At 45.6% G+C, this 21496-nt stretch overlaps 1 protein-coding gene across 1 annotated transcript in view; it reads right to left on the reverse strand.

The window, feature by feature from the left end:
- Positions 1-21496, reverse strand: part of LOC8043085 (U5 small nuclear ribonucleoprotein 40 kDa protein) — a 42531-nt gene that overhangs the window by 8238 nt on the left and 12797 nt on the right. The window contains exons 4-8 of the mRNA XM_042287316.1: positions 18555-18720; positions 16115-16237; positions 15310-15430; positions 12768-12850; positions 6698-6863 (exon numbers count right to left, since the gene is read on the reverse strand). Of these exons, the coding sequence (XP_042143250.1) occupies positions 6698-6863; positions 12768-12850; positions 15310-15430; positions 16115-16237; positions 18555-18720 (659 nt within the window). The remainder of the gene's footprint in view (positions 1-6697; positions 6864-12767; positions 12851-15309; positions 15431-16114; positions 16238-18554; positions 18721-21496) is intronic.

Here is a 21496-nt window from a genome sequence, read left to right on the forward strand (position 1 = left end):
ATTCTTTAATATGCTCCGGGGGGGGCGGTCGCGTGACCTCGGGGGGGGGGGGGGGGGGGGGGGTGTCACGTGACTTCGGGGAGGGGGTCACGTGACCTCGGGGGGTCACGTGACCTCAGAGGGGTCACGTGACCTCAGAGGGGTCACGTGACCTCGGGGGTCACGTGACCTGGGGGTCACGTGGGGGTCACCTGGGGTCACGTGACCTTGAGATGACCTTGGGAGGGGTCACGTGACCTTGGGGAGGAGACCACGTGACCTCGGGGGTCACGTGACCTCAGAGGGGTCACGTGACTTGGGGGTCACGTGACCTTCAAAGGGTCACGTGGGGTCTTGGGGTCACGTGACCTTGAGATGACCTTGGGAGGGGTCACGTGACCTCGAGGGGTCACGTGACCTTGGGAGTCACGTGACCTTGAAATGACCTTGGGAGGGGTCACGTGACCTTGGGAGTCACGTGACCTTGAGAGGGGTCACGTGACCTTGGGGGTCACGTGACCTTGGGATGACCTTGGTTACGCCGACGGCGACGCCGCTCAAGCCGGGAACGGGCCCCTAAGAGCTGCGCTCTAAAACAACATGGCAGTTCTCCGACCTGGAGAATGGGGCATTGGTTGTGCCGCCAAGCACCAGCTGGATCCACGTAGCCACACTCAAGCTGCACGTTCGCATATGTCTCTTGTGGTGGTCCACCAGGACAGAGATTCAGACCATCGAGATGCTTCAGAGATGCAGTGACAGTGCTCCAGTCATCTCGGCAGTGCAATTCACATACACCTGGAACGGTTGCTATCTCGATTTTGCGATCAAGTGCAAATGTGTTTAAAGTGAACTGTGCTTCCTTGACTTGTTGAACATGCAACACTTTTAAGCACAGAGGCTTTCCAGATGACGATATGCCAGCTTGTATAAAACAAAGGCTGAGCAGTCCCTCTTGGCTCAATATGCAGTGGTTCCACGCAATGCTCGGCAAGTGGGCGTTTGAGGGGTCCAAGCACACTTGTAGGCACTCGGTCTTGGTGCATTTGGACGTTTCTGCATCAGTCGCCTCTTTCGCTTCAGTCTGGTCATAAGCTCCCACGACCCTTCTTTCTGGAGATGTTGGACTTGAAGCTAGTTTACTGCGTGCAGGATCAGATGAGACTTCGTTTGTTTCGTCCTGTGCTGGGCACGCTTCACATACTTCCTCGTGCATGCCAGTTTCTTCGGACGTCCTTTTTTTCTTTCTTGCCATTGGTGCCGGTGGCGCAATGCTCGGCAAATGGGCGCTCGAGGGGTCTAAGCACCCCTGTGGGCAATCTGTCTTGGTGCTCTCTCGCCTTTCTGCACCAGTCACTTCTTTCGCTTCAGTCTGGTCATAAGCTCCCACGACACTTCTTTTTGGAGATGTTGGACTTGAAGCTAGTTTACTGCATGCAGGATCAGATGAGACTTCCTTTGTTTCGTCCTGTGCTGAGCACGCTTCAGGTACTTCCTCGTGCATGTCAGTTGCCTCAGCCGTTCTGTTTTTCTTTCTTGCCTTTAGTGGCGGTGCTGAGTGTCTGATCGTGGGGGGCTTTCTTTTCCTTGTAGCTATTGACGGTGGTGTAGAAGACAGAAAAATGCGAGGAATGGCGTCGTCGGAAAGGATGAACTTTTTTGGAACGTCAAGTAGGATTTTCCCTTTTAGCTCCGCGAAGTATCGTCCTTTCACAATCATGTCGTTGGTGAAATGCTTGATGCAAACAAAATCTTTAGGGCCAAGCGGACGGTGCTTGCAAGGAGTTGCTTGAGCCCACGCTTCCAGACGTGTGGGGTCGGATGGGACCTTGAACAAACTGACCCTTTCTTTGCAACTAGGGTGACCTGAGTTGCAGTTCTGGACAAAGCATCTCCGGCCCATTGTCACCGCGTCAAACGCGTGGTCAAACGCCGCACACGGCTTCTTCAATCTTCATTCCATGTAGCGTACGGCGACTGGATTCCAAATGTCTTCGTCGCAATTCGAAACGAAGCAAAAACGTGCAAGGCGACTCTTAATCATGCAGGAGGCAGGCAGCAGTGCACAAGATGGCTTGTGCCACCTCATGCTCCACACGCGAAGAGCTCCAGCGAGGTTGTTGCACATGCAGAAAGACCACGGTGTACCGGGGTGTCATGGCAACGAGATAATTTTTTTCGTTTTCACACAGTTTCGCCGTTTGGCCGCCGGCGGCACTGTCAGCCGCAGGCACGGTGGCTGCGGAATAATGCAGCCTTTCGGATGCCCGTCGAACGAACACTATCTGATTCCTCGCCCCGCGCGTTTAGTCCCGCCGTGTCCTCACCTAAACAGTATTATCTTACACCGTGTTCCAAAAGAAGCGCCAGCCCACATAGATGCCTTGATAAAATTCTATACATCAAGGGCTTTGAAGCCGGCTGTGTGCGACTAACGGATTGAGTGGGTCCGAGTTAGAAATGGACACTTATGCAGCTCTTGCATCCAATTCCTGCTTCACGGCACGCTAACATCTAGAATATATAATTGTTGAATCATCTCCTTAGGAGCATCTTCAACTTCTTCCTTCATCACTAAACAGAAGGCCGCCAATAGTATAGCACATATGCCATTTTTCAGATGATGATGATAGTGATCAAAGTTGCCAGTCTGAATTCCGGAAAGGGTCTATTTTATTTTGACAAAAACAAAAAATCTTTGGGAGTAGGAGACATAACCTTGCAATTTCATTCGAAAACGCCGTCTGTCGCTGCCCTCTCGTGTCTGCTCCAAGGTGCAGAGAGCGGGGACTTTGGATAGGGAAATCGGCCGCCTACGAGTGTGATTTCGGATTTTCTAGGATGCTTAGAGGTTGTAGATTGAGTTATCACCATAAATGGGTGATCTCAGCATCCACTTGAGTGCTCCTTTAAATAATAATTGTACTACAATAAAACAAAAAATGCCACATCAGAGCTTATGAAGGTTCGAACATGTGAGGAAGCGTCCTCCATGGCTAGCACACTTGGACTTATGTCTGGTAGCGACTGGCGACAACTGCCTTTTATCCGAGTTTTCAAGAAATCACTTGACTTTTGTTTGGGGCAATTTTAGCACGCGGAAACCTCATCCTGCTATCTTCTCTTAGTGCTATTTTATGGAGGAGCCTGAGTGTTCAACAATGCACAGTTCAGTATTGCATGGCAAAAGACCGGTACTGTCTCCCCAACTGAAAATATAGGTTAATGGTTATGCCACAGTGCTTGAGCAGCCATTAAACTTGAAGGTCATTCCATCAGTAAATGCACTGCTGAATTGAGACATACAAGTTACGATTTACAAATTTTCTTTATAAAGCAAAAAAATATGTTATAAGGCCATGGCACCACCATTATGAAAATAAAGTTAATCACCATCATAAGCACTTTAATTTTGGAATTACTACAAAATCAGCCTTTCTGACTTCTCTCTTGTTACGAGTCACCCTAACAGACGTACATCCTAGTTGAGGCAGTTTCATACTGGTCAATTTGGAATCACCTAATGCAAGAAGGTCTCCATCGTTTAAAGGTAGTGTTGTCTGGTGTTACAGTATAATTAGCAACTGCTTGAAAGACTCAATGTGAAAATTGACTTCTTCCACAATTTTAACCTAGGAATCTCGCACATTTGAAGGGAAGCCTTGGAACAATAAAAACAGTGGCAAGATGTTATGTGACACCTGAATTGAATGAAAAGAGCTTGAGGTATAATGGGACAATCATATGACTAGAGCTGGGATTTCCGAAACATGTCTCGATTTTGAGAAATGTCCCAATACTAGTGTCAGCTACCAGAAAGCATCTATCGAGTGAGTTTGCTCCAATTTTTATTAATTTTGTTCTTCTGAATTGTCCCAAAACTATGCTGAGTCTCCCGAAAATTTACAGATTTTGTCCCGGTTTTTCATTAAATGTACCGTCATTTCACTGACACGCCCCTGCACAATGTGCGTTTCACACGTGGATTATACTTTTGCATCAGCAAACAGCGAGCGTGGCCTACTCTCGCCAACACTCCAACATTTCTAAGAGCAGCGAATTGCTACTTGAAAAACCGCGGCAAGGCGGCAAATAAAAGCAGCCTTGCCGTAGTTCTCACAGCACGGCACTTAGGAGGTAAATTAAAGCTGAGAAATGCTGCCACGAAGTTGCTGCAAGAAACCGTAACCAGCGATGATCTCGCGAGTGGGCTCTGCAGTATCGAGAAGTACCGATTTATTCCAAATGCGATAGCAAGGCTGGAAACAGTGGTACTTGATCTAGAGACACAGTTTGAAATCTTGGACTCTGTGACAGAAAAGTTGATGGTGCTCTGAGGGACAGACTTCGTAAGTTGCTTGAGAAAGACCCTGACGTGTGTGGGTACGTTTGCCAAGAAAAACAGTGAATGAATTCCGTTATGAAATAAACAATATTAATCTAAAAGTGGTTTCTGAGTTTAACTATTTAGGCGTTTTTTTACGTCTTCATTACATTGGAGTCGACGTGTCGATTATAGTCTAGCAAAGGCTTCAAAATCTTCGGGTTTTCTTCGCAGAAATACGCGTAACTTTCCTCGAGCCACCAGGGAGCTCTTGTAAAAAACAAATGTGTTTTCTACTTTAGAATATGCCTGCACTGTGTGGCACCCGCCGACTATAACGGATAGAGATAAACTAGAAAGGGTGCAAACCTTTGCGGCCCGCTATGTATTGGGAAGGTCATTAAAAGATAGAGATTTTAGTGTGTCACGTGCTAAACAGACTCTACAATGGGATACACTCGAATACCGTAGAGCAAAGCTCCGCTTGAAGTTCTTTCACAGCATATATCATTCCCAAACCGGAATCCCATGTGACACCTATCTTTTTTCACCACATTATCAATCCGCCCGAGTGGATCCCGTTCATAAGGCTTGAGAGCACAGATGTAGGACTGCAGCTTTTAGTAGTGCTTTCTTCTGCCGGTTACCCTCTGGAACCGGTTACTTTCTGTTCTTATATTATTTTTTTTATTTTATAGGATATACTTTATATCCTAAAGGTCCTACCTAGACAGCTACAGAAATCTAGTAAAAAAAAAAGAAAAAAAGGCGACTTGTACATTAAAAATGACCGCATCTCCATGTTGTGAATGATGTTGATTGGGGCGAAGCTCTTGTGGAGCTGATGATACTGATTTTGTTCATAGGTAGTGCTGATTTTTTTATTGCTCATAGGTAGTGCTGAGTTCTGGGTTGCGTTTCGACTTCATTATTACTGCTTTATGGTTGGTGAAATGCAGAGCCAGTGGTTCTTCTAGCGGATCAGCTTGGATCCGGAGGTCGGAGAAGTGGAGAGAAGAGAGTGAGTGGCGGAAGTCACGTGGCTACACCCGACCGTGCATTCTTTTTTTTTTCTCCTCTCCGTAGCAGACGACACGACATGCGGCGTACGGGAACTGTTCGCTTTTGCAGTTATGATTGTTCCGCTCGTTGTTCTGAACTCCAAGATGAGTTGTTTTGTACATTGAGGAGTTGGAGATGAGTAGTGAGTGCCCGTGGAGAATTTCCATGATCGGCTCCGAAAAGAATACACCCAAGATGATGCGTGAAGAGCTGGCTCACATGTCCTGCATCCGAAAAAAAAAAGGGGCATTGTGCGACAGAGTTTCCGAAAGATCAAGGGATCGGGACCAATGGCTGGCTGCAATTCAACATTTACGGGCACCTCGGAAAGCACAGGCTTCCTGATTTATATGCTCCTTGCATTTTGTGGAAAGTGATTACATTGAGTTCACAAGTGTCAAAAAGGAAATCCCATACCATTTAACTCAGCGAAGTGTCGTCCACAACATTTATTTGTTATTTTTTTTGTTTGTTTCTTCAGTGATAATTGTAAAAAAAAAAAAAAAAAAAGATATGTAAACATCAAAAAATGTTTGAAAAAAAAAAAAAAAAAGTTTCACGGGGGATCGATCTTGGTCCTACCGAGTATGAAGCGGATGTCTTTCCCACTGAGCTACCGGGGCACCTATTTACTGGTGGATCTCTCTCCTTAGTAATGATCAGTAAACTGTAAGTTCGAAAGTTTGCTGCCGATTTTCCTCTAGCTAAAGCACTCCCGGGCCGAAGTCGGGAACCACCACGCATTGGCGACATTCACACCTAGTAAAGAAATCGTACGCGAGCATATTCAACTCGAAGTAGACACGTCGTGCTTGACGTTTGCGCGAGCGATGTCTTCAGCCATGAGCAGGGAGCGACGGCTCGGCGACGTCTTCGTGCAAATCGGCTTGGTGGTCGGGCGTGTCGTACGGGATGAATACCAATTCTTTTGATCAGTCCCAAATTTCTCTTTTAAAGGTAGACAGAATTCGCCGGTACCGCGAACAACAGTTTTGAAATAAAGGTCCCACGCCGGTCATCCGCTGCCATCGCAGTCCCCGCGAGTCCCACGATACGCGAAACGACGAACGCACAGAATGCTTCCGGTTGTCTGTGGAACTTTTTTTTTCAATCAACGTATTTGCAGCTTTTTAGAAGCCACAAAAAATGGGTTTCATATTTTTTTCTATTTTTAACATTGAGTGTGTGCCTTCAGTGACCCACGACTTTGATTAAATTTGGTGGTCGCATCGATACCTTAGAAAACGGCCCGTGAAGGCCCTAAAAACATGGTACACGAGCACCATCTTGCTCATTTTTGGTCCGATTGCGACACCTTTTGGCCACACATACCGATGGGCTCCTTTGGATGGAAGGAGACCTCGTTGACGGAGCCCTTGTGCCCGGGCAGCTTGTAGAGCAGGCGTCGGCTCGTCGTGTCCCACACGTGCACGCACCGGTCCGCCGACCCCGCCACCACCTGGGCTCCGTCCGGCGACCAGCCGCACCGCAGCAGGTTCTGTGCACAGAGAGAATGAGTATTATCGATTCCATTCCAACGAGACTGGAGGAACATAGTTTGTGAATGTGTACAGCAGAGTCCTTTTTGCAAAGCACAAATTTAAAGGAGCAGACGAGAAAACTGGCGGTTTCCTCGTCCACTCCTTTGCTTTTTTATATTTAAATTCAGAGTTTATTTTTTTTAAAATTTATTTTATTTACAGAAAAAAAACCTACAGCGCGAAAAACTTCGGCATTATAGCAGGTACAGCACATGGATTAATACGCTCAATAAAATAAAAACAGAACACTTGAATACAACCTGGGCTGTCAATAAAGAGAATACATAAACATTGAACATAAACAACATTAAAAATCAAGACCATTTCCTGAGATAAATGGTCCCACGTCGTCACAAAAAAAAATACTTTGGTAACAGGTTCCACTGAGCGAATGTGCGTGGAAAAAATGAAAACTTCTTATAATCTGTTCAACAAGAAATTTCCCTTATTTTTCTGGTATGATCCACACGATTTGAAATGTAGTTAGGTAATTTTATGTAGTTGCTTTTATCAATACCAGTCATATCATTAAAAATTAGAAGAACCTAAATCGAAAATCTTTTTTTGTTTGATAGCAAAATCTCAGAAATTCGGAGCTTAATTTCGCAGTGTTTCCCATGAAAAATAAATGAAGAATATCCGAGTGTAAACGTATGCTAGATAAAGAAAAATAAAGCATGCTTATGTCAATTAATATTTCTTCAGCTAGATTTGGAGCTGGTGCCATTGCCATTGGCAATGCTAATTTGCCCCCCTGCAAAGGTTGCACACATGTGTGGCTTCAACAAACGTCGATACCTTGAGCTCAATAAACTGCTGGAGGCAGTCGCTGGGAAGCATGCATTCACCCCATCCTAATCCATCAGTCCTACCCTGCTGCCGTGCGAGGTGGAGTGGTTAAGGATGTAATAGAGAAGTTTCAACTGTCCCTCTTCCTCATTTTATGCAATCTCTACGGTCCATAGCTTTCACTGTTACAAAAACACAACCTCTTCTTCCTCTTAAAACACAAATAGTGTGGCCCAAAATGGAAACCAATACAGAGGCTTTTGTCGTGACACGAATGCTACGGTGACATGCTGTCCTGAACCTTGACGAGATAAGCGGCAAGACCAGGGCTTTGGGCAATGATCTGAGATTTGAAAGATAACTGTGGTGGCATTTTCCCAGGACCATTGACCCTGTGCTCTGATGAAACTTCATTGTAAAATATCGTCTTTACTGAGATATTTATCTTGGGAGGGGCATTGGCACATGAAAATTTGGGGTTTGTTGGATAAATCTGAATTGATCAAAATTGCATTGACTGGTGTTTTTCAGTTTTTCGGATTCATCCAAAAACACGGAACCCTGACTACAATGCACGCTTGTGCACTAAATCAAAAATACACAAAATAGAACATGTAGTATGCGAGACTGAGCGAGGATAGAAAGTATTGCAAGTTTTCTTTTTGGGAGACTATATTTTCTGTTACCTCATTCAAGTGCCGAGTGCTGCACAGAAAAATAAAAAAAACAGTTTCGGAAGATGTCGGTTTTAGATGAGAAAGGCCCAATCTTTTTTGAGTAATCCCGTCTGTAAAAAAAGGAAGTCTATGTTTGGTAGATGTCGATATGGCCTACATCGCACACAGATAGAGTTCATGCTCATAAAATGCCGGCACAAATTTGAGAAAAGACTGCACATGTAGAAAATATTGGTCTATACTTATAAAGCTAGCGGCTAAAAAGGCAATACCATGCACTGCGCACTTCAAGAGAAGTGTGCTTTTGGCGCCGATCACCGGGCAAGGACCCAGCGTGGCTGCCTTGCCACACTTGGGGGAAGTTTCTTTGGCAATAAAGTCAAGGCTATGGGTGCCCACGCACACCCACACCTTGAGCATCAATGAAAGCCGTGCACCTGCACTTTTTCCTTCTTCTAAAGTGCCACAGAAATTTTATCCCGAGTCGGAGTGGAGAATAGAAATCGAGATGATTTAAATCGTGAATTAAATCCGACCAGTTTTACTATGGTGATCTAAATTGAACCTTTATCGCAAACAGTTCTTAGTTTTTATTTACTGTTTCTCTGTCATTTCAGTCTTTCTGTGTGCCTTTGACTTGTACTGAAATCAAAGAATTATTATGCGAGAAAGGTTTGCATCTAAGCACGAGCAAAAAGCGCTCTTCTGAGCGAATTGGAACAGTGAGCCTTCTTTCTACCTTCCACTTTGTTCGTCATTTTGTAACATCATATTTCAAGCAAATCAGAACACGAAAAAAAGGCACACAAACTAGAAAAGCAATGTCTTATTGCAAGCAAATCAGAACATTAAAGAAAAAGCAAATCAATTTTTATGGCTAACTAAAAAACTTTCAGCCTTTCCACTCTGGTGAAGAAGGAAGACCAGTGAAGCTGTACGCTCGTCCCGTGTGTTTCTTCTCCGACCTTGTCTGTTTTGCGCGCTGTTTCCAACGATGAAATCCCACCAACTCACCCAACTGTCCATTCTTCTATGATAGCTGGAAAGGTTGCCGCCATCTATGAGCAACGGCGGCAACCAGATTGGTTGTCTGGTTGCTGCCGTCAATCATAGATGGCGGTAGCTGTCCAGAGTTTTGCATAGTTTTCTGTCAACATTTGTTTGGTGGGAAAACTGGGAAAACCAGCCCTTAACAGCTCTATTGTAAAGAACCAGCTGTTTCCGTTCTAGTTGGTGGGGCTTACATTATAAAAAAGTTGTTATTTTAACTGCTCTTTTAATTTACGGTAATTATTTCTTCCATCAATCTAACATATCTAAATCAATCAATCAATAAATTTTATATTTAAAAATACATGCAGTGATAAAGAGTGTCTATTTTCTAGACACAGTGGTTTAAGTAAAAAAAATCTGATTTAAATCAAACAAGACCTTATTTATTTAATAAAAAAATATTTTTTTTTACTTTCTTTTGAGCATACAGTTTGGTTTCATGCTCGCGGAAATGAAAATTAACAGTGTCTGCGCACGATAAAATAATTGCATTGCGTGTATGTTTAGACAGCCGGAAGTTAGTTGTCCTCAACGTGCGTCTGGTGCCTCAGCTGTAGACGAGAAAATTAGCCAGTGCAGTACAACCGCTAGCCTGGGCTTTTTAACGTGCATCAAACAGTAAGGATATGTAAGCGCACGCCGGTACGATACTTTTCCAGATCGAAACGGGCAGGGGTGGGGATTGAACCCAGGACGCTCCCCGTGCTCCGAGCTGTGGCGTCCTAACGCACACGGCCACTGGTCGCTCTGTACACGGAAGGAGGAAGTTAATACTCTTGAATCATACCGAATGAGTTGCACAAGTTTCACACACTGTATCACTATTTGCAGGTGGGTGCTCCCGGACTTGTGGATCATGCAGAAGAGTTTGCATGGGGGAAGGGGAGGGTCGTTAGCTACATTGCTAGGTGCATTTAAACGTGGAGAACCTATGACGGACACCCTTGCACGTTGCGTTGTGTAGAGCGTTCATCCTCCACTCAGGAGATGCTACGGTACTTTGGGGGGGGGGGGGGGGGGGGGGGGGGGCGGCATTTGTGATGCTAGCATTGCACTGGAGCAAGCGGAACAGCAGAGCTTGACTGCATAGCTTACAACCAGGAGCACTAAGATGCAAACCACGAAACAAAAAATATTTTGGAAAACGCGAGGACGAGATATCCCCTACTTTACGCAATGAAGGAAAGGCGTGGGAGAAGAACCAAAGCAACGACGCTTTTGTCACCGCCCAGTGTTGCTGCCCCACTGGCCGCCTGCTAAAGGGCAGCTGGTCGCATCTTTAAAAGAGTGCGGTTTCGGTTTGACTAAATATTTCGGCTGTGATCATATTTTGCGCCTCTAAAGCAATATCGGTCATTTACTTCGGTTCGATTTTTCACCAGGGTTGCTGGTTCACCCCTTGCCTATTCAGATTTCTCTTCGAGAAAAGCATGGCAACACTTCATTTTAAACACACATTTGCATCAAAATAACACCAAACCATCTCTTCGACTTCCAGGCGTGGTATTGCGCTCTAAATCAGGACTTTGGGTCCGAGTCCCTACTGACGCGCAGATGCCCAAGTTGATGGAATGCTTGCGGGATTTGCGTCGTTCGCATCACTCCCGTCACTGTCCATCAAAATATTGTCAGATTCTGAAAAATCGTAAAGGCCGAAGGATTTGTCCTCGCGTATGCCCGAGCATTAATCACTTTCAAAAAGAAGATTCTGCATCTCTTCGTCAGCTAAAGCGAACCTCTGCCCCGAAGCCATGTTGTTTCAGTGCAAACGCTCACGAGTGACTGCTTTTCTGTTTTTCTTGCTAAAGCGAATGTTGGTTTTGTTGTCAAACAGCAAAACAAATGTGCAAACAACTCAAGGTAAATGGAGCAACAGGGGTGGTTTTGCCCTCTGCCTGAGAGTGCGCTAAACAAGTGCAGAAACCGAAACACGAGTCATTGGTAGGCGAGGAGGTAAGGGGTTGACGGGCCAAGTGTGTGAGAACCAACTGATCGAACGGGAGTCCAAAATAAAAACCGACGCAGGGCTTGTATCCATTCCGTCTCAGACGTTATGCTAATGTCTACGCTACACAGGTTTAGTGTTACGCGCTTTGGTGCACGCCTTTAACTCCTGGCTTCGTCTGTCACCGGAAGACCCACCCTTAGCGTGTTGCAGATGCCACGCACTCGAATGATGACGGCAATCGAAAGTGGCCTGATTGAATTCCAGAGAGGCCTTACTGTTGCGGGGGAAAAAGGTATTGCCACTAAGGCTTCAAAAACTACTTATAACAGAACCTTTTCCAAAGTCTGCGCCAACGGCAGTCTGCCATTGCTCCATCACATACTCTGAACGTGTATTGTACACGAGCGCCGCATCAGCGTTAGGCGAGGGCTCAGATCCAATAACGCGCTTCGTGCCCGAGCACCAATGACCGCCAATGTTGCTCGATGGACTTCTGAAAAAAGTCAATTAACCTTGGCACCGGGAACTTGCATTTCTTTCTGTCCAGAGATTTTTGCAATCCAACTGCGAAGTGGATTGAGTATGCCAAGTGTGAAGCCAATTACGTTGCAAGATATGAATGTGTCTTTCCCCTTAGAAATTTTCTCGAGTCAGGTAGCGTATAATATAACCAATCGAATCCCCTTCCCCTTCCACTAAAGAAAGTCAAGTGGGTCGGGAAGAGCGGGACCTCATGTGACTCGCGCACGAAGTCGTCACGTGACACGAAGTCGCTTTACGCCGTAACTCGACACCCTGATGTCATGTGACCTGCCTTGGCCTGACACAGTGGCCCTTGTGACCCGTAATGGCACTGACCACATGCCCCATCAAGGCGTCTTATCGAAGTTTAGGAAAACAATTCTTTTTTAACAATCTGGGGGGACACGCGTGTCAATTAATTAATTGTTCAGCGTGAGACGCGATTTCGTCGGTAGTTACCTCCTTTCCACTTTTTCTCTCTCTCGGCTTTTTGGGTGCGTGGAGGAGAATAGGATCGACTTCGCCTTCACGTTGAGGTCGAAAGAGAGAATGGTCATCTTGTTGAGCGAATGACCATTCCACAACGCCATGGAATTCGTGCGCACAATTTAAAATAAATCTCTCACCGCCAATATTGCTCTAAAAACATTTATTTTCCCCCGTAAAATGTATTTTTTGACACGTGTGTCCGAAGCAGTTTGTTTAAAAAAACAATTTTTTTTATTTTCAGGGGTCTTTTAATAGGACATTAGCCCACGAAATAGAGCTTGTGACAGTACAGCTATGGCTATGCAAGTCTCAAGCTTGCTTCTATTAAAATGCGGCCTACATTAGAAAGGTGTCGCAACCACCGCCAGACGAGACATGCTCACCTTCTCAAAGTTGTGCTGGTGACCTTGGAGGATCTTGACGCACCTCTCCTGGGGTGCAAAGGGCCGCACGTCCCAGATTCGCACTGGTACGGGACAAACAAAAAGTAAAAAGTGGTCGCAATATAGTCACTTCTTGTTAATATGAACCCTCCGCTATACGGAGAAAATGTTCGGGGATGAACTCTGTAAATATTCAAATTTTTGTCTCGCTATTGCAAACGACTCACGTTGTGGTTATTATTTTTTTTTTTTTTTGACCGGGGGGGAATGGAGTTGTTTGCGGCTGTACTAGATAGACTCTTGCCAAAATTTGCCCAGATTTCACCAGAAAAAAAAAAAAAAAAAATTACCATAAAAACATTACTTAAAAGGTCCAACTGCCCATATTTAGAATACATGTCACAGACAGAAACTGCAAAGAAGGCATGACTGCAACATCTTGGTGCTGATAGTCCATAAGAACACAACTTGCCCTCATGTATGCACGACAAAACAAACCAGTGGGGTGCAAATATCGCCGTAATCATTGTTACTAGATTCGGTAACTGTAATCCTTGCTTAGAGACAAAAGCAAGTTTTGCACATAGTTCACACGCTGCACAAACTAGCTCCTACGTAATTTGGTTGCCAGACAGAAAAAAAAAGAGATGCTTATTTGCACCTAAACTGCCTCAATAGAATGACAAATAACTCAGCTTAAAAAACACACACATAGGCTCGTGCAATCAAGCGCCGACTACTCTTGTGGCCCCGGCAGTGCTTAAGGTTACTCAAGGTCATGAGGGATTTTCCCCTCTGGGTTTTACCGGATTCAGACCGATGCAATGGTTCATTAACGTGGACACGAGAAGCTAGAAAATTGCACCATGCTTCCAAAATCTAATGGTAAATGTCACCGTCTGGTGACATTTGTCGGATGTAAAGTGAACAGCAGAAAGGAGAAAAAAGGTATTGCAATCACCAAAAGGAGGTTAGAAGATTGGCAGAAAAAGTCCAGGGAAGTATGATAATGAACAAAATTGGTGTAGTAGTAATGAGAGACATAATGTGGAGAAAAATATAAAGAGAAGGGGAGTAAATGTCTCTAGGCTCAGTGGCATAAGCCACCACCCCCTACAAAGATGTGTGCGACCACATGCGTTGCTGTGATAGGCATTCGCGATTCGCCAAACGCGCACTATAAGGTATTTACCTGAATTAGGGTAATTTTGCTTTCATCAACAGAAGAAAGACTTCCATCGATGCAACCATGCAACGTCGATGGTGTTGGTCTAGGAATATAATGACTTTGAGCTTCCATTGTGCTTTTCAGACACACCGTGCAACTTGTAGTTCGCAACTGAAAATGAGCAGCCGGGATCGCAAATTGTGATCACACGGCAAAGAAAGTCCTAGTCGTCGCATCGTAGATGGAAACTATAAAGGCTGGTTCACGCGCTTGCGTTTGCTTGTGACCGAGTTCTTGCGAGCTCTTACGACTAGAGAATGTACAGGCACGCTGGCACCATCTACGAGGTGGCCCAAGAACTGCCTTTCACCAGGGCAAAGGTTTTGCAGTATTTCAAGTATACATACTATCTTTGAAAAATGGTTGTTTATAACAACTTGCAAAAAATGTTAAAGCCAATAAAGAAAACATTCAGCCTTTCCACTCTCGTGAAGAAGGAAGACTAGCGGAGCTGTACTCGATACACTGTGTGCTTCTTCTTCGTCGTCGTCTGTTTTTTGCGCTGTTTCCTACGATGAATTCCCACCAACGCGCCCAACTATCCATTCTTCTACTATAGCTGGAAAGGTTGCCGCCATCTACGAGCGATGGCGGAAACCATACTGGTTGTGTGCTTGTTGCCATCGCTTATAGGTGGCGGTAGCTGTCCAGGTAGGTTTGCGTCGACATACACGGACACGATCCTGGGGAACCTAGCCCTTAACAGCACCGCTGTAAAAGAACAATGGAAAAAGAAAAGGGGAACATATGGAAATTCCGAGTGCTCCACGGCCACAGGACAGACCACATCAGTGCGTTCTCTCATCGCAAGAGATCACAGGAGGTTTTCAGGTGCTCAGTCGTAAGCTGTCACAAGTGTGTGAACCAGCCTTAAAGGAGCACAAAAGTGCTTTTTGAGATCCTCGTTTCATGATCATTCCTCAATCTATGAGCTTAAACATCCTAAGAAACCCAAAATTACATTCGTGCGCGGCCAATTTGTATATTAAAACGAGATCAAACATTCGGAGACTTAACGTCGACGCAGAACAAGAGATGATGCTACCAAACCTTGCGTTTGACCATACTCAGCAAAATTTGGTATCGCCATCTGTGGTTCTGCACCGACGGTAACTGTCCAAATATTTTATCACTTTTTTAATACGCAAATCGGCCACGCACAAATGTAATTTTGTTTTTTCTAGGACGCTTAGAGCTCACAGATCAAGCCATGACCTTAAAACGAGGATCTCGAAAAGCACCTTGGTGCCCCTTGAAGAGGGCACCACCATCTTGGTGCTAATGACCCACACCACCCTCCCAGCCCATACTCACGGGTGTTGTCCATAGAGTTGGAGAGCAGGTAGGAGCCGTCCGGACTCAGCGACATCCCCGTCACAGTGTCCAGGTGCCCGGCCATGCGGTACAGCACGGCATTCTTGCGCAGGTCCCAGACCTGGGCAAGGCAGAAGCCGACGCTGTTGTTTCCCTTTCCCGCTGCCACGGTGCCTGCCACACGTCTCCGACCGGCTTGTTTTGCCTCATGCGAAAAGCGGCTCCGCAATTTTCGCTCAATGACATCGCAGTAAGAGCTTTGCTCGATTTAGCTGCACAGGTGCAGAAAAGTGTAGGGTAGTGTACTCCTGTGTGTGCATTAAGATACGACCAGAAGTACACCGCCGTATACTTTTGCTGCACTGGTGAAAGAGGTGCGAATAAATCTTCGGCAGCTGGGTTGGGACAACGCGGTGATGGAGACATTTGCGTTTGCTCATACTTTTCGCCGGGACTTCAGAGGTGGACCGCCAGGGTTGCAACGTCCGACGGCGTGACGAGCTGGCTTTGGCAACGTCATTTGGTCCCACTTTGGGACCACTTTCGATATATGTGAGAGATTCCAGGTAACACAATTTTTTGGGCCAAAACTTGTATTTTTTTCTTTGTTTGGGAATATAGGGTTTTAAAAAGCTTGAAAAAGCCCAGGTAGAGCTAAACTTGACCTTCTTTTGGTTAGGCCCAACTTGGGCCCCCCGGACTGCCAAGCCGGCGTGCCGATGGGGTAAACGGACCGGTCGGAGACGTGCTCCGGGCACCATACCGCCACCAAAAGGCCGCCACGGAGGCGCGAGGCGAGGCCCACCTTGATAAGGTTGTCGATGCCCCCCGAGAGCACCTGCTCAGCCGTGTCGTTGAAGGACACCGCCGTGATCTGGTAACTCTCCTGGAAGCTGTGCGCGGGCGTCCGCTTGCGCGTGTCCCAGAGCTGCAAAAACACCCGCCGCCCGAGAGCACGTTCCGTCACGCTCCGAGCTTCGGAGAGACGCCAAGACAGGCTCCCTAGAGCCGCCGGGGTCGCACTGCCAATACGTCGTACGGACGACCGTCTGCAGTCACTGACTGAGGCGTGCTCCTTCCTTGCACGATGGCCCTGTTGCATCAGTCTTACGAAAACTCTCGGCAGACGTGTTCGATCCACACATGAAGCAAACATGCCTCGAACTTGCTCAATAATTCTGTTGTCGTGTCTGCAGCAAACACTGTGCCTTTTGTACGATGTATGAGCAGTGGGACTGCAGAGTAAATTGTTTCTAAGATTGCAGAAATCAACTGTGAAACGTCTAACGCAGAGTTTACGCCCGAGCGTAGCGCCCGGCGGCTCGGTCCGGATTCCAACGTTTCAAAACTAACCGTGAGCACAATAAAAAGTTATAAGTGATTTTAGAAAATTTTCGATGGTAAAACGGTGGCCGCCGAAGCCCACAGATACATGGGACCGGAAGGTGCGTATAGCCGAGAACAGGCCCCGTTTTTTCATTGAGCATTTCGGAATATTGCTTATGACTTTTGAGTAAGATAACAGTTAGTTCTGAAACTTTAGCACTTGGTCCGGACCACTAGCTCTACATTTTAACATAGACTAAACATTAAAAAAAAAAAAGATTTCGGGTGGGGGTGTACTTTACTTTATTAAAAAAGATGCAGACCTTCCCAAAACACATTTTTTTCAAGTACCTGGATTGAACATGTGTGCCCAAAAATGAACTTTCATTTTTTTATTAAAATACTTTTGTTGTGAGACATTTTAAGTTAGGAATGATTGCAAACCTAACATCTATTTACAGGCATCAACCTCAAAATATAAATTAATTTCAGAACTGCTCCTTTTTCAAAAATGTACACAAAAACATTGCGGCAAAAAATATTTTTGTGAAAGGAGAGGGGGACATTAATTTCGCAACATGTCCCAACCAGAAGTTAAAAAAATTTTTTTTTTCTTGAACTTGGGTTTTTGAGACTTAGGTATCCTTCAGAACACACTTACTACACCAACTGCATTCCAGGACTAGGCAGTCATAGTCCACTATGTATTTTGAAGTCAAATGAAGACAATTATTAATAATAACAATTATTAATAATAACTAGTAGAAAGTTAGCGCCTGTCCTGTATACTTCTTGTCCTTGTCGTCTTTTGCGCTATTTTATATGTTTAACTATTAATAATAACATTACTAAAGTAAAACTTTTGAACATTTCAAACAGAGCTCAATGCTTGACTGGAAACAACATCCTTCCAAATCCATCCCATCAAATATTTATCGGACGATGACGCCTGGGGGGCTATGCTGCGCTTTTTGGACTTCCAGGAGACTAGGGAGAGGGAAGTGACGTCAACGACACAGCAAACGCAGATTGGGTGTTGATTTCGTTTTCTTCTGTCAACATCCAATCTGCGTTTGCTCTAGTCGTTGACGTCACTTCCCTCTTCCAAGTCTCCTGGGAGTCCAAAAAGCGCAACATAGCACCCCTGGTCACCTCCAAAGAAATGCTTCAAGTCACATCCTACCCACTCCCGACATGTGAGCAGACGAACAGAGGCTCTGTCTGCAGCTAGGTTTCCCGCAGCGTTTTGAACCCTCTCTCTCTCTATACTTTTCACCCGGAACAGTGAGGATCACACAAGTGACGCAAGCTCGAGCGAGCAACATGTCCACCAGTGTCACGGTGTCATTCAATGCAGTCTCAAGGCCGGTCCACACAGTTATCTTTGACTGTGACACCCCCTCCCCCCGAATCGTTCCAACGGCTCTCGACCTGAGCCCCCCAATGATGCATAGCTACAAGCCAAACGCTCCTCAGTAGGTGCATTTTTGTTTACAAACTCTGCGGGCTCCTGCACTGCTTTACTGAAGCAACGCCCAGACCCAGAGCGGTTCCTTGGCTAGCAATCGAGAGAGACAGGCGCTCCTCAAAACTGTAAACTTTGAGAACCTCTCAACACCTCCAATAGAATATCATCCTGCCTGAATAACCCTTACCCGATTACACAAATCTCCAGTAAAACGAATGCACTTAACGAATCATTCTCTCCTAATCATCGCTACATGTAACCAGACGCCATTTTGCATCGCTAGCGTCACCAATACTGCAGTCTTATAATCTTCTACTAGTCCACTTAAGTAGGGTACACATATAACTTCTGCCACTTTTACTTTTGCATGTTTTGTTACCGTTCCTTGCCACCCTTACGTAATGCCCTGAGCGGGCCTTTAAGGGTGCAATGAATGAGGGGACGAGAGGACCTTGAGGGTGCTGTCGTCGCCCCCGCTGCAGAGCAGCTGGGGCCCCCTGCGGGCTGGGTGGCAGCAGTTGACGTAGAGGGAGTGGCCCCGCAGTCGTTTGATGCGCACCCCCACCCGGGTGTCCCACACGCCCAGCGTCTTGTCCGTCGAGGCCGTGAACAGCAGCCTAAGACAGCAAAAGGCAGGAGAGGGGGATGAGCAGGCTGCCCTCGGAGCCTGGGGCAGCAAAAGGCAGGAGAGGGGGATGAGCACACTGCCTTCGGCCCGGCAGCAAGGTTCATCTGGGGCCACTATACATATATATACTAAGCTTCGCAGTAAAAGAACTTAAAAGAACTTAGCAGTAAACTTCAAGCATCTATAATGTTAACAGTGAAAGGTCGCGGTGACGTGTTAGCTCCGATTTTAACTTTTATATTTAATCGGTCGTTGAAAGATAGGCTTTCTCCAACTGCATGGAAGTACTCTCTAGTTGTGCCAATATTCAAAGATGGGTCGGCACTAACTGTCAGTAATTATCGTCCAATTTCACTGATCTGTTCGTTTGCCAAGGTGTTCGAAAAGGCCATGCATTGTCATATCATGCATTTTTTTTCCAGACGTATAAACGTGCAACAACATGGTTTTATGCCAAATCATTCTGTGGAAACAAACTTAATCGCGTTTATGGAATTTGTGGGTGCCAAACTAGGGTCGAAGCAGCAGGTCGACGCAATTTACTTTGATTTTAAAAAAGCATTTGACCTAGTGAGTCATTCACTGCTAGTTAAGAAACTTGCGTCCTATGGTATATCCTTACCACATTGCAAATGGATTCAGAGCTATCTGCATGACAGATGGAATTCTGTTTCATACGGTGGTGCACAATCAACCGCGTACCTCTCCAGATCGGGAGTCCCGCAGGGTTCTAGCCTATCGCCTCTGCTTTTCAACATCTTCGTGAACGATATTTGCTCATGCATAAATCACTCGGAAATGTTACAATTTGCCGATGACGTTAAGCTTTTTCGAGCTATTGTTGACATTTCTGAGTGCAATAAACTACAGCAAGATATTACAGAATTGGCAGACTGGTGCAAGGAAAACAAGTTGGTTCTCAACCCGGCTAAAACAAAAGTCATATCTTTTTCGAGAAAACATTTCTTTAACACCTTTGACTACACTTTGAACAAGTGCTCGATTGAGCGCGTTTCAGTTGTACATGATCTGGGAGTTTTCTTGGACAGTGAATTTAAATCTCTGATCATGTGGCATACTTGAGCAATACATGTTACCGTAGTTTGGGTGCGATTACCAGAATGACTCGAAACTTTAGGGGATCTTCTTGCTTTTTGCATTTGTACCGATCCCTCATCCAGCCTAGACTGGATTTCTCCAGCGTTGTTTGGAATCGTTTAAACCAGACAAACTCGAATGAACTTGAAAATGTACAGAAGAAGTTTGTTCGACTACTTTACGATCGTTATTTTAACAGGCGAATTTATTTCAGCCATGAGCGATTGTTGAAGATTTTAAACCTGCATTGCCTCTCCGAAAGGAGGCAGGCACGAGACTTTTTATTTTTACACAAATGTCTTCACGGTTTCATAGATTGCCCCAAGCTAACCTCATCCGTATTCATTGCTGTACCTGGCAGGTCCCTCGCTCCCATCGTGTTTTCGGTTCCTCTGAGCCAAAAAGCTTAAGACAGATTGAGCGTATCCAGTATAATTTTAACAGTTCAAATGTCACAAATACGCCCGAAGTAGATATCTTTTTGCGGGGAAAGTTTTAGTATGCGGTCTCTGCTAGTGCTTTTACAATGTGACACTCTCTTGTATCAGTCTTTTTAGCAAACAGTGTTGTTTTCAACTTTATGCACTTTTCTCATTTACATTTATATTTCACATTTTTGTTTCTTCAAATTATGCATGCGTTTGCAAAATGCATGCATAATTTTACGCATGCGTTTTATGCAAAACTGCATGTAAGTGTCACCGGTGCACCCTTATGTAGGCCTACGGGCTGTTTAGGGGCGCCGGAAAAGTACAATAAATAAATAATAATAAATCGGGGGTCATCCAGCTAGTTCTAAATTTGGAGCAAACGAAATCTTGTTTCGGAGCACACCTATATCAGAAACTCACCTTTAAAAGCAGATCAACTCAGTAACTGAACTGCCCAGATGCCGCCTGCATTAGCAGTGCCCGCCCCCTCTCCACCCAAGGTCCTCCTTCCGTCGTTCGGCGCGCCACCGTTCTAGGAGGGGATGGCTGCCATGGTAACTACAGCAACGCAGGTTTTGAAGCCTAACGTCTAGATGGGGCTTCACCTTAGCGTCTCCGAAGGACTCAGTTTCGAAACATAGACTCGAGCTGGTGCTTCAAACAACGAGTGGCGGGCTTGAGAAAAAGGAAGAAGGGTAACCCCTCCATGGGAGTTCCACGAGCTACTTGATCTGATGGCGTTGGCTTCAGAATAACAACACTTCAGCCACCTGGACGGACACGTCTGAACCCTTCATAATGGGTGGTACCTTGTGCCACCTAGCCTGGAAACCGAAAAACCAAAAGTGTGGTTCCTTCCCTTGCTTTTGTAAGCCAATATTCTTTTTGGTGCTCAAACATGATCGTTGGCAGTTATCTGAAACTCAATCTGAAATGGCAGGAAACGGCCCTCTGTTCTCCAGAGATAATAAACAGTCCGTGTCAGAGCAAAACGCTATAGCCTGAGCTTCCTAGCACCGTATCCAACGCCCAGGAGGTCGCATTTTCAGATTGTAATGATTGTCAACTGCACCAACTCTGCACCAAGCATTAAAATGGCGGCACACATAAAAAAATTGAGGAACAAAGTATTGCTACATTGTTTCCGAGCAGCAGGCCAGAGAAACGCCCAAATCAGACCCAATTTGGCCCTTTTAGGGACCTAACTTGGGCTTTATAAGGTTTTGCTCCGAGGCG

This window comes from Ixodes scapularis, unplaced genomic scaffold (assembly GCF_016920785.2).
Source record: "Ixodes scapularis isolate PalLabHiFi unplaced genomic scaffold, ASM1692078v2 PGA_scaffold10__122_contigs__length_95168666, whole genome shotgun sequence".
Lineage (NCBI taxonomy): Eukaryota > Metazoa > Arthropoda > Arachnida > Ixodida > Ixodidae > Ixodes > Ixodes scapularis.